This window comes from Magnolia sinica, chromosome 10 (genome assembly GCF_029962835.1).
Source record: "Magnolia sinica isolate HGM2019 chromosome 10, MsV1, whole genome shotgun sequence".
Classification (NCBI taxonomy): domain Eukaryota; kingdom Viridiplantae; phylum Streptophyta; class Magnoliopsida; order Magnoliales; family Magnoliaceae; genus Magnolia; species Magnolia sinica.
The window spans coordinates 6,464,234-6,477,737 of record NC_080582.1 but is presented as its reverse complement, the minus strand read 5'-3'; the positions used below and the strand labels follow the sequence as shown (position 1 = coordinate 6,477,737).

The window sequence follows — 13,504 nt, the reverse complement described above, 5'->3', positions numbered from 1 at the left end:
TATAAACCTTTAAAGAATCTCTGGACCAATACACACTCTTGAACAATAGCACAACATGCAATATATTCAACCTCCATCGATGAAAGAGTTGTGGATGTATGTTTTTTGCTCGACCATGAGATGACACATCCAAGAAAAATTATATATCCTTAAGTGATTTTTCCTCATTGGGGTTATTACTCCAAGTGTTATCTAAAAATCATTGAACATTGAGATTCGTACCTCAATAGCACAACATCAAGTCCTTAGCTCCTTTGAGATAGTGAAATATACGTTTAAATGCTTGCCAATAAGATTTTCACGAGTTACTTTGAAAACAGGTACTTATGCCAATTACATAACTAATATCCGATCTAGTACAAAGCATGTCATATATTAAGATGCCTACCACATTGGCATAGGTACTGAGGACGTAGCTAATTACTCAACTTCATTACGAGGATACGACTTTATTTTTAGCTTGATAGTTTTGACATCCATTTGATACAACTCCAAGTTTAAACTTGCGATGATGGACAAGATCATGTGGATCGATAAAATTTTGCAATGGATGAAAATATCTTCTAGTAATCAACGTCTTTGATATGTGTAAAACCTTTAGTAACTAATCATACTTCATACTTGTCCATTGCACTATCTGCCTTTTAAAAAAATAAAAATAATAATTTAAGTTCTCATTAATTTCCTATTGCTTAATGATCAGGTAGTAGATTTATAAGTTCTCAAACTTTATTTTTCTTTATGAATGTGATATCTTCATTGATGACCTTTTGATCATCTCTTAGGAGCCTTTCGCTAATGAGATTGTTATACGTTGGCTTCACCTAGCTAAATGATATTCATTTGTGTAAGATCCGTATCGTTATAAGACTGTCATGACCTGAGACTTGTACCCTAGCAACCGCGTGAGTGTTGCGATTTCAATATCCCATGGCATGCCTTGTTGCAATACTTGATGTGAGAGAAAACCCATGCATGTGTAAATCAAGGCGAGCTGAGCTACTTACGCGTGGTGTGGGCCCACCTAAAAAATCTAGTAAGGAATTTCTAAAAGCTAATAATCCTAAAATCCCAAACTCCCACTCACCGTCACCCATACCCTCTACACCTACCTTAGGTTAAAAGACTTAAACTACCCCTACTTTATCCCCACGTATCACCTATTACACCCATGCTACTCATCCATTCACATACTTTTCTCTTCCTATTAGTCAACAAAGACATGCACAATCCATCTTCCTCTCCCCTCAAAGGCATGAGAGCCTATGCTAGCCTATGCCTTTTCCTATGCCCCATACCCCACTTCGCTCTCTCTCTCTCTCTCCCTCCCCATTCTACCCTTCTTTTCTCATTTCCCTCTCTATCCTAAAATCTCCACAAAAACACCCCTGGACTCCTCACATGACCCACCATTTCTTTAGACAATAGAGAAAGAAAAGAGAGAGAAGAAAGAGAAAAGAGAGAGCAGAAAGAGAAAAGAAATTAGAAGGAAAAAAAAAAAAAAAGGAAACGAGAGAGAGGCAGAAAAAGGAAAAAATAAAATAAAATTAGAAAGAGATTAGGGTAAGAGGGAGGGACCGGAGAGATTGTTTAAGAGAAAGGAGAGAGATTGAGAATGAATTAACGAAAGCTAGGAGAGCTTGGTGGACCGGACCGTACGATTGTCGATCCAACCGTTCAACCTTGGTGTGAGTGCAAGGGTGAAAGTTTTCCCCATTTTCCCGTCTTCTTTAATTTCAGTGGACCCGTAAGGGTGAACCCAAACCTTAATGTGTTTAGATGTGTATAGAGGGCTCATGGTGGCGGGGGCCCATCCAATGACCAGTATTCCTTCTTCCTTTGCCTTTTTTTTTTTAATTTTTAATTTTTTATGAACCGTTGTTGGGCCCACAAGTGGGCCATGCTCTGAGACAACATGTACCGTACATTGTCATAACGTGGGCCACAATGTGTGGTCCACCGTGATATTTATTTTGCATCCATGTAGGGATGTGGTGCCATGCTTATGCGATCGTCGCCGTTGATCCGATATAGCAAATGCTTCAGAAATAGTTATATTTATAAGATTTTAATTTATTATTGCCGTTTATTTTTAGTGGCCTATATGATGTGCCCACATGTGAGGAATGCGCCTTCACAAGAAACGTGTGCTGTGGCCGTAACTCACACGTGTGCAATTCACCCGTGTACAAGTTCGGGCAAAGAAAACGCGAGGGCATTCTGGGAATCGGCGGAAAATCCGCTTCTGCGACTGCAAGAGGAGCTACTCCCCCTGACACCAGCTCCGTGGCTGGTGTTCGGTGCTCTGTGGGCTCCACCATGATGTATGTGTTTCATCCATTACGTTCATCCATTTTTAAAGATCATTTTACTTTTTGAAACCAAAAATGAGAGGGAAATAAATCTCGTACCGTTCATTGTCATAACGTGGGCCACAATGTGTGGTCCACCGTGATATTTATTTTGCATCCATGTAGGGATGTGGTGCCAAGCTTATGCGATCGTCGCCGTTGATCCGATATAGCAAATGCTTCAGAAATAGTTAAATTTATAAGATTTTAATTTATTATTGCCGTTTATTTTTAGTGGCCTATTTGATGTGCTCACATGTGAGGAATGAGCCTTCACAAGAAACGTGTGCTGTGGCCGTAATTCACACGTGTGCAATTCACACGTGTACAAGTTCGGGCAAAGAAAACGCGAGGGCATTCTGGGAATCGGCGGAAAATCCCCCTCTGCGACTGCAAGAGGAGCAAAACCAACGAATTCCAAGTCTCGAATTACTCATTATTTACATATCCTGCCATTCGACAGAGTCAGAAATTTACACAAAATGCTCTTTACCCGCCACGTCAGCGGTCTGTACAGTCACTACACGTGTCAGCCTCCTACCAGCACTGGTCCGTCTCCCATCTCCTCGTCCGGAACGCTGGACCAGACCGTCCCCGGCCGTCGAACCGGATCCCCGGCTGCATCGACCGGTCGTACACCGCCCTCGCAGCTGGGTCCGACAGCGTGGCGTAGGCTTCATGAATCTGGATGAAATCTCGGCCGTCGGATCCTGTATCGGGATGGAACCGCTTCGCAAGCGTCCGGTAAGCGGTTTTGATCTCGATCGGAGTGGCGGTTTGCTTGACACGTAGGACATCGTAGAGATTGGATGGTTTTGGGAGATTGACGGATGGGGCGAAGGCTCGAATCGTCATTGGGGGAGGGGAAGGAATCCGACGGTTGGATCTGTGAAGTCGTATGGTGGAGGAAAGAGATAGGGTTACAGACATTTGAGAGCGAGATATTTCAAGGAAAGTAGGGGTTTTGGATGAGACGAGAGAGAATGGGAGAAAGCTTTTATATAAGGACAGGGTAGGAAGGATAGTTTTGTCATTTTGTAGGAGTAATTTGGAGATTTCAGTGGGAAAGGCGGTGGGCGCCTGTGTTCTTGGCACGTTGGTCGAGTGAAACCGGACGCGGATTGCGTACTGAGTAACTTTAGTAGAAAGCTCCAGCATGCTTCCTGACTTTACTCTGTGTGAGCCCTACCGTGATGTATGTATCTTAACCACTCGGTCCATCCGTTTTTCCATGAACGCTGACCGTTGAAAGATTCGTAGGGCCCGCAATAATGTTTATTTGTCATCCAAACTGTTCATAAGGTCACACAGATGATTGGAAAATGCAAATATCAGGTTGTTCATAGCCCCAGGAAGTTGTCAACGGTATACATTTAATTCTCACTTTTTACTGTAGTGGGTCTACTTGAACTATAAATACGCATTAAATTTGGATTATGACCTAAAATGAGCTGGGTAAACAGATGGACGGCATGGATAAGACAAATACATCACGGTGGGCCTCACAGAGTTTACTCATGGTGTTAGAGTTACTCTATACGGAATCCGCGTCCGACGCGGATTTCCTGCGAAAGACTCAGAAGTTCCTGCGCTGGAACTAGGTGGGGCCCACCGTGATATTTGTGAGAAATCCACCCCGTCCATCTATTGTATGAGAGGCCAAAAATAAGCCAGATTCAATACTTAAGTGGGCCGAAAATTGTACGTCCGCAGTTGAAATATTCATGAGGCCACAGAAGTTTAGAATCAGGCTAATATTTGTGTTTTCTGTTCATACCAGTCGGAATTACGTTATAAACGGTATGAATGGCGTGTAAACATAACTATTGACAGCGGGGAGGTTTCAACCGTAGGAATTTTCATACCCACCTTTTCCTTTAATGCGGCCGACTTGAGTCTTGGATCCCACTTAATTTTGATCTAAAGTCATAAAATGAGTTCACAAAACGGATGGACGGAGTGGATTTCTAACAAACGTCACAGTGGGCCCCACATAGGTTTCCAGCGCAGTAACTTACAGCCAAAGGCTCGTCCATCTGCGTCCGGTGAAACTGGATTCTGGTACCGATGCGGATTGCCTGGAAACAAGGTCACATATCCTTTGGTGACCCGACTCTGTGGGCCTACCGTGGTGTATGTGTTTTATTTACGCCGTTCATCAGTTTCGGCAGCCCATTTCATGGACAAGCCCAAAAATGACGTAAATCCAAACCTCAGGTGGACCACACCACCGTAACAGAGAGGATTGGATGCTTACCGTTGAAAAGATATGCAGTTGGGATGCTGCCACGTAAGGACGGAATCCGCAAACTCAGGTAAGGTTTATTGGATGCTGACGTGGCCGGATTCGGGAGTGATTGGAGATAGATACAAAAATGTTTTTGAGCGGCTCGGCTGCGTTCGGCTCAGCTAAACGGTTGGCTTGGGTTCGGTACAAGGGGTGCATGAACACTAAACAGCGAGTAATAACGGAGATTGTATTCTCGCATGAGACAGACAAGAGGCTTTGCAGCATAAGTCCCAAGACCTGGACAGTACCCAAGATTTTGAGAAAACTGAGCCTGACTAAGGCAAATAAACTAAATGCCTAAAGGAGAGACTTAGCTCGAGTTTCGAGGAATGAATCCTGACTAAAGATTATAAAGTCATAATCCACAAGGCAAAGCATGTAAGATGTATAAAGTTAACTTGGTAAATGAGGCAGCAACATCCAATTAGGCCGATCAAGGCCCGAAGCTTAGAAGCTACTCGACTGACCATAAAACCGATTTAAATTAGGTCGGTTACATAGTCAGCTATCGGATGAAGAAAGGACATCGATCATGGATCAGTTCCATCTCACCCGACAGATGGCGAGCAACTTGATCCTTAAAGCTGGCCGAGACGAACTCATCACTAGAGTCAATTAGGACTGGGCCGAGCAAGGAAAAGACGATGTAAATGAAAATGTTGTCCCGAGAATCTCGTAAAAGGATCCCCGATCCCGAAGATCTTGGGATCGGATAGAGACTAAAAGCGGATTAAATCAAATCTCCAAGATATCAGAAGAAGAATCCCTACACAATGGGACTCTCCTATTCCTATAAATACAGGAGACCTCCAAGGTGAAAGGTACGCAGAAAACTCTCCTAAAAACCTCTTACTACAACCGTATCACTGACTTAAGCATCGGAGGGTCTCCGGCTTTACCCAGGGTCTTCCTTGTTTCTTTCTTGTGCAGGAGGTAGGGCGGAGGAGGATACGATCAGTTTTTTGCATCAATAGATTGGCGCCGTCTGTGAGAACGGTACAAAAAGTCGTTCTTCAGGTTCTATCGAAAAGCTTCAAATAAGTTTCAATGGCAAGAGCCAAAAGAACTGCTCAAAACGAGCCTATTGAAGTCGTTGTTACTGGACCATCGGCACTTGAAGGTCCGCTGGGAATGAACGGAGCCCAAGGGGCCCAGAACCAACCCGATAACCGACGAGGTTCTACCCCCCATCCAGCAACCTCTGGTTCAACCGGGCACAATCAACGGAATCGAGGAAACGGTCGGTTAGATAAGGAAGTCCAAGAACTCAGAACCAATCTGAACTATATGAAGTAGATGCTGGAGCAGATCCATCGCTAGTAGGCTCTGCCTCAATATGATAGTGGCCGGGCGAATGCTCCGCAACAAGTCCGCGACCCTTAGCCTGCCGCTTCGCTATTTGTCCCTCAGCCGACTTAGCACCAGGGTCTAGCTGAGCTTACGCCTGCTCATTCCGTGATCGCTCCGCTGCCAGCCTCCGATCTACGATACAAAGTAGATCGGAGGAGCGCAACAGGCCTCCGGTTGAGGGTAGGGCCGATAGTGACGAACCCTGAAAAGTCGACCTCCAGGACTTCAAGAGGGAAGTGCGGGAAGAGATCTCTGACATGAAGCAAGGTCGCGATGCACATCCAACAAGGCCCGAGGCAAAAGCATCTCCGTTCATAGAGGAGATAATGCAGGCTCGGTTACCGGAACAGTTCTGTCTTCTACAGATTACGCCCTTCACCGGCAAGACTGATCCTACCGAGCACATCGAATCCTTTCGGACATATATGGAGTTGCATGATGCCTCGGACGCCGTAATGTACCGAGCTTTCTCCCTTACTTTAGCCAATATAACTCGACTTTGGTTCAAACAGTTGAAACCAAAATCCATTAGCTCGTTTGCAGAGCTCAGCGATGCCTTCCTTACCAATTTCATTAGTGGGAAGAAAAAGTTGAAGACACTTGCACACTTGAACAACATAGTTAAAAAGAGGGAGAGTTGCTAAAAGATTATATCAAACGTTTCAACTTCGAGTCGCTTCAAGTCCGGAAACATTCACATAAAACAGCACTCAACTCAATCATGCAAGGTGTCAGAGATAAGCCGTTTCTGGCCTCCTTAGACAAAAACCCGCAGACTATTTTGGCGGAGTTCATGGTTCGATTAGATAAATATGCGGATGCCGAAGAAACCCGGATCATGCGCGAAGCCGCCCAAAAGGCAAAAGTCCCAACCAAATAGTCAGCAAAGAAAGAAGTTGACTGGCCAGTGGGAAGAAGCGTAAAGATGATCGGACACGTGATAAGCGTAAGTCGGGTAAACGGCCAGACCGCAAGTTTTCAACGTATACTCCGCTTAATAAACCGCAAAAGCAGGTGTTGATGGAAATTAAGGGCGAATGATTCGTCAACTGGCCAGATAGGCTCCGAAGCAACCTGAACCGATGGAGCAAAAACAAGTACTGCTATTACTATCATGATCATGGGGCATAATACGAGTGATTGCTACCACTTGAAAGAAGAAATCGAGCGACTCATCCGAGAAGGCCGTCTCAGAGAGCACGTTGAAAGAACTAGGACAACGGAAGAACGTTCAGGTGAAAATTGATACACGGAAGAAATCCGAACCATCGTCGGTGGTCCCTAAGGTGGAGGCGACTCAAACAATGCTCAGAAAAATCATGTCAGGAGCATCAGTCGACCTAAGTCAGAAATCCTGATACTAGCTCGGCCTTCGAAAGAAAAGAAAATGGAGAAATATTGTATTTCGTTCACTAATGAAGACGCTCGGGGCATTCATCATCTGCATGATAACGCATTAGTCGTTACCCTCACGACAGCAAACCGCAAAGTATTCCGCATTCTCGCGGACACAGGGTCGTCTGCAGACGTACTATTTACTCAAGCGTTCGACAAAATGGGTGTCGAACGATCGGCATTACGGCCAGTTCACACCCCATTAATCCATTTCTCTGGTGGACGAATACTCCCCAAAGGAGTCATCTCATAGCCACTCACTGCTGGTAACTCTTCGCACCAGGCGATAGTGATGGTCGACTTCCTGATAGTTAACCAACCATTGGTCTACAACGCTATACTCGGCCGACCCTCTCTGTGTCTTCTCTAAGTTGTGGTATCGATGTGCCATCTCTCCATGAAATTTCGGACCGAGTCGGGAGGAGTTGTAAAAAATGATCAATAGGACTCGTAGCGTTGCTATGCGACGGCCGTGAAGGCACCAGCCGACGTAACCATGATTGAATCGTTGGACCCTTGGGCCGAGACACATGAGTCAGGACAACTGGTAAAAGACCTTCTCCTAATGCCTTTGGTCGAGACAAACGAATCCAAAACAATATAAATTGGCTCGTCTCTACAGTCGCCCCTGAAAGACAAACTGAAAAACAATACGCTGATATATTTGCATGGAGCCATGAAGATATGCCTGGGATCAATACCTCGGTGATGACTCATCGCTTCAACATCGATCCAAGCTACCGACCGATCTGACAGAAGCGACGACCACTCGGCCCCGAAAGGTACGCCATCATTGAAGAAGAGGTCGGCAAACTCTTCAAGGCTAAATTCATCGAGGAGATATACTATCCGGAATGGATAGTTAATGTCGTACTCGTTAAGAAAACCAACGAGAAGTGACGAGTCTGTATTGACTATACCGACTTAAACAAAGCATGCCTAAAGGACATCTTCTCTTTTCCGAGGATCGATCAACTGGTGAATAGAACGACCGGAAATGAACTTCCTAGTTTTATGGATGCTTATCCTGGATACAATCAAATTGTAATGCATCAATCAGATAAACTGAGACTACCTTTGTCACCGACAAAGGATTTTATTGTTACCGTGTGATGCCATTTAGTTTAAAGAATGCAAGAGCGACGTACCAACGGTTGGTAAATAAAATGTTCGCTTGGCAGATCGGCTAAACCATGGAAATATACATTGATGACATGCTCGTCAAAAGTGTATATGCGGCTGATTATATTACCGACCTAGAGGAGATGTTTCTCATTCTTTGCAAATATCAGATGAAGTTGAACCCGAGCAAATGCGCCTTTTGGGTAAGCTCAGGTAAGTTTCTTGGATTCCTGGTCAATCAGTGGGGGATTGAAGCAAATTCAGAAAAAATTAAAGTGTTGCTCGACATGGATTCCCCGAAAACGATTAAGGACATACAAAGGCTGACTGGATGAGTAACCGCACTCAACCGCTTCCTTTCCCCAGCTATCGATAAGCGTCTCCCATTCTTCAAACAACTAAAGGGTTAACAAACAGTAGAGTGGACGGAAGAGTGTGAAACAACGTTCCAGCAATTGAAGTCATACCTCGAATCTCCACCTGTCTTATCAAAACCCGAACCTGGAGAAGCTTTGCTATTGTACCTAGCGGTTTTCGATGCAGCCGTAAGCTCGGCTTTGATACGTGAACATGAAGGAAAGTAATTACCAGTTTATTACGTCAGTAAAGCGTTATTACTGGCAGAAATAAGATATTCGCCTCTGGAGAAAATAGCCCTAGTCCTAGTTGTCTCTTCATGAAGACTTCGGTCATACTTTGAAGCTCACACTATCGTCGCCATGACCGATCTTCCACTGCGTCAGATTCTTCAGAAACCAAAAGCTTCCGACAGACTAACGAAGTGGGAGATAGAGCTCAGTGAATTCAACATTCAATACAAGCCCAGTGTGTCGATTAAAGGACAGGTTGTGACCGACTTCATAGCCGAAGTTACATCGCACACTGACTATGTAATCGAGCTTACAGATGAGCCAACCACACAGCTGACTGCTTCTCCCGAGTCATCGCCCGGCCCAAACCCTGGAAGCTTTATGTCGATGGCTCCTCCAACTTTAAGGTAAGCGGGGCAGGCGTCGTCTTGGAAACTCTCGATCAAACCTACATGCAATATGCCTTAAGACTTGGATTTCAAGCCTCGAACAATACAGCAGAATACGAAGCCTTATTGCTCGGCCTCCGACTATCAGCCAGTCTAGGTGTTACTCATCTTAACGTATTTAGCGACTCGCAGTTGGTCGTCAACCAGGTCACCAGCGTGTATCAAATACGAAAATAGCAACTGAAAGCATATATGAAGAAAGCCAAAGAGTTGATCGATGGTTTTCAACTATGTATTGTGACTCGGATTCCTCGAACAGAAAATGCTAAGGCCGATTTACTGGTAAAGCTTGCCTCTGCCAACGAAGACGACATACTCAGATCCGTTCCAATCGAATATTTTACTAAGCCAAATATCAATGACCTAGTTGTTCGACCGTACGTTCAATTGATTCGGAACCTACTTGGCTCGACCCGTTCGTCCAATATCTCGGCAGTGGAAAGTTACCCGAGGATTATGCCGAGGGCTGACGATTGAAGATCCGAGCCTCTCGTTACACCATGCTTAACGGAGTATTGTACAAGAAAGGATTCTTTGCTCCTTTGCTACGATGTCTGAATTCCGACGAAGCCGATTATGTGCTATGAGAGATCCACGAAGGGATTTGCGGAAATCACTTGGGAGGACGATCGCTCGCCCATAAAGTCTTACGACAAGGATATTACTGGCTGACCATTCAGCATGATCCTCGCAAGCTCGTCAAAAGTTGCGACATATGCCAAAGGTTTGTAACCGTCCCGAGACAGCCACCCGAGGAGCTGACCTCTATGGTTACCCCTTGACCCTTCACACAATAGAGAATCAACATCATCGGATCACTCCCTTTAGGGAAGGGACAGACCAAGTTCGCTATCGTTGTAGTAGACTACTTCACAAAGTGGGCCGAAGCCGAATCACTGGCTAGAATAACCGAACAAAAGATCACGAATTTCATTTGGAAAAACATCGTCTGCCGATTTTGGATACCTCGGACCATTATCATTAATAACGGGAGGTAATTCGACAATAGGCAATACCGAGAGATGTGTGACAATCTCGGAAAAAGAAACATCTACTCGTCCCCCATCATCCTCAGACAAACGGATAGGTCGAGGCAGTCAACAAGATCATCAAATAACATCTCTGAACTAAACTCGACCGAGCTAAAGGAGCATCGGCAGAAGAGCTTCCTAAAATACTGTGGGCGTACCGAACCACCGTTTGCATTATCATAGGAGAAACTCCCTTCTCCCTAACATATGGATCAGAAGCTGTTACTCCAGTCGAGATCAGATTGCCTTCGGCTCGGGTCAGTTCGTTCAATAAGCGAGACGACGAAGAACTGTTGTTCCTCGAATTGACCTTTTGGAAGAACAAAGGGAAAGAGCTCGACTGCATATAATGGCTCGGCAACGACAAGTAGCTCGATCCTATAATGCCCGAGTTAAGATTAGACACTTCCGAGTAGAAAACATGGTATTCCGAAAAACATTCCCAAACACTAAGAAAGATAGTGCAGGCACACTGGAACCCAATTGTGAATCCAACCTGATCCAACACCTCAGGCTTAGTATGAAAGCAAGGTGAAGCTTTTCCCCATTTTCCTTGTCTTCTTTCATTTTAGTGGACCCACGAGGTTGGAACCCATGTTAACGTGTGTTTAGATGTGTATGGAGGGCTCCATGGTGGTGGGGCCCATATGATGATCAGTTTCTCTTGTTCCTTTCATTTTCCTTGCTTTTTTTTTTTTTGCCCACAAGTGGGCCATGCTGTGATACTGCATGTACCGTATATTGTTGTAGCCCACCATGCTATTTATTTTGCATCCATGCAGCGATGTGGTGCCATGCTTATGCGATCGTCGCCGTTGATCCGACTCCATCGAATGCTCTCAGAATTAGCTAAATTTGTAAGATTTTAATTTATTATTGCTGTTTATTTTTAGTGGCCTATTTGATGTGCCGACATGTAAGGAATCTCGAGCCTTCACAAGAAACACGTGCGCTGTGGCAGAGATCCGTGCGGTTCACCGCACATAAGCGGTGGCCCACCGATGGACACACGAGCGCGGCAGTCCTAAGTAACTCACACGCGTGCAATTCACACGTGTACAAGGTCGGGCAAAGAAAACGCGAGGGCATTCTGGGAATCGGCGGAAAATCCCCCGCTGCGACAGCAAGAGGAGCAAAACCACTGGCATTGCCATCACGAATTCAAGTCTCGAATTACTCCACAACATGATCATTATTTACATATCCTGCCACTCGACAGAGTCAGAAATTTACACGAAATGCCCTTTACCCGCCACGTCAGCGGTCTGTACAATCACAACACGTGTCAGACTCCTACCAGCACTGGTCCGTCTCCCACCTCCTCGTCCGGAACGCTGGCCCATACCGTCCCCGGCCGTCGAACCGGATCCCCGGCTGCATCGACCGGTCGTACACCGCCCTCGCAGCTGGGTCCGACAACGTGGCGTAGGCTTCATGAATCTGGATGAAATCTCGGCCGTCGGATCCTGTATCGGGATGGAACCGCTTCGCAAGCGTCCGGTAAGCGGTTTTGATCTCGATCGGAGTGGCGGTTTGCTTGACACGTAGGACATCGTAGAGATTTGCTGGTTCTGGGAGATTGACGGATGGGGCGAAGGCTCGAATCGTCATTTGGGGAGAGGAAGGAATCCGACGGTTGGATCTGTGAAATCGTATGGTGGAGGAAAGAGATAGGCTTACAGACATTTGAGAGCGAGATCTTTCAAGGAAAGTAGGGGTTATGGATGAGAAGAGAGAGAAGGGGAGAATGCTTTTATATAAGGAGAGGGTAGGAAGGGTAGTTTTGTCGTTTTGTAGGGGTAATTTGGAGATTTCAGTGGGAAAGGCGGTGGGCGCCTGTCTTCTTGGCACGTTGTTGGGGTGAAACCGGATGCGGATTGCGTACCGAGTAACTCACCAAGCTCCGGAAACGGATTGGCTACTCTCCTGCCACCAGCCAATGGCTGATGGTCGGTACTACGTGGTATTCACCATGATGTATGTGTTTCATCCATGCCGTTTATCTATTTTTGTAGATCATTTCATGGTATGAGACAAAAAATGAAGTACATCCAAATCTGAAGTGTACCACATTACAAGAAATAATGTTGAATGAATGTCGACCAATAAAATTTTTTTGGAGGCCATAAATGTCCTGGATCGAACTGATATTTGTTTTTCCCCCTCATCTGAGTCTTTATGACGTAATCAACATATTGGATGTCAGATAACCAGTACAGTGGACCTTACGAGAATTTTAATGGTGGATATCCAATCAATATTGTTTTCCTGTGGTGTGGTCCAAATGATATTTATATCCCTCTAATTTTTGGGGTCAAGTACTTAAATGATCTGTAAAAATGGATGACCGGCATGGATAAAAGACATAATTCATAGTGGGGCCTGCAGTGCACCTACCACTGGCCACTTTCTAGTAAGCTCCAGCATACTTGCTAAGTACACTCCGTGGGCCTACCGTGAAGTATGTATCTTAACCACTCGGTCCATCCGTTTTTCCAGCCGGGAATTAAACGCGGACATTTGAAAGCTTTCTAAGGACCGCGGTAATGTTTATTGGTCATCCAAACCGTTCATAATGTCAGACAGACATTGAGGACTGGAAAATGCAAATATCAGCTTGTCCAAAACTTCCAGGGCCGTCGAGAAGTTTTCAACGGTGGACATTTAATTCTCACCTTTTACCGTGGTGGGTCCACTTGAACTTTGGATACGCCTTAATTTTGGGTTTGTACTTTAAAATAATCTAAAAAGACAGATGAACGGCTTGAATGAAAAAGATACATCAAGGTGGGCCTCACATATAGTTTACTCAACACGGTACAGAGTTACTCAGTACGGAATCCGCGTCCGGTGACACTGGTTTTGGTACGGACGCGGATTGTGTGGAAGCAGATTGGCTGGTGCACCTCACACCAGCTATGTCGCT

At 45.2% G+C, this 13,504-nt stretch overlaps 2 protein-coding genes across 2 annotated transcripts; both read right to left on the bottom strand.

Annotated features, from left to right (window-relative positions):
* Positions 1-2,749: 2,749 nt before the first annotated feature.
* LOC131257861 (chaperone protein dnaJ 11, chloroplastic-like) lies at positions 2,750-3,342 on the bottom strand. The gene has a single exon (XM_058258780.1). The coding sequence runs from the start codon at positions 3,279-3,281 to the stop codon at positions 2,889-2,891; it is 393 nt and encodes a 130-aa protein (XP_058114763.1). The 5' UTR covers positions 3,282-3,342; the 3' UTR covers positions 2,750-2,888.
* An 8,383-nt stretch (positions 3,343-11,725) lies between these two features.
* LOC131257862 (chaperone protein dnaJ 11, chloroplastic-like) lies at positions 11,726-12,401 on the bottom strand. The gene has a single exon (XM_058258782.1). It carries the CDS (start codon positions 12,262-12,264, stop codon positions 11,872-11,874), a length of 393 nt encoding a protein of 130 aa, XP_058114765.1. The 5' UTR covers positions 12,265-12,401; the 3' UTR covers positions 11,726-11,871.
* Between the last annotated feature and the right edge of the window lie 1,103 nt (positions 12,402-13,504).

Bases quoted from the DNA above. Each gene is read 5' to 3' on its own strand.
- LOC131257862 (XM_058258782.1), bottom strand. From the start codon at position 12,264: ATGTCTGTAAGCCTATCTCTTTCCTCCACCATACGATTTCACAGATCC.
- LOC131257861 (XM_058258780.1), bottom strand. From the start codon at position 3,281: ATGTCTGTAACCCTATCTCTTTCCTCCACCATACGACTTCACAGATCC.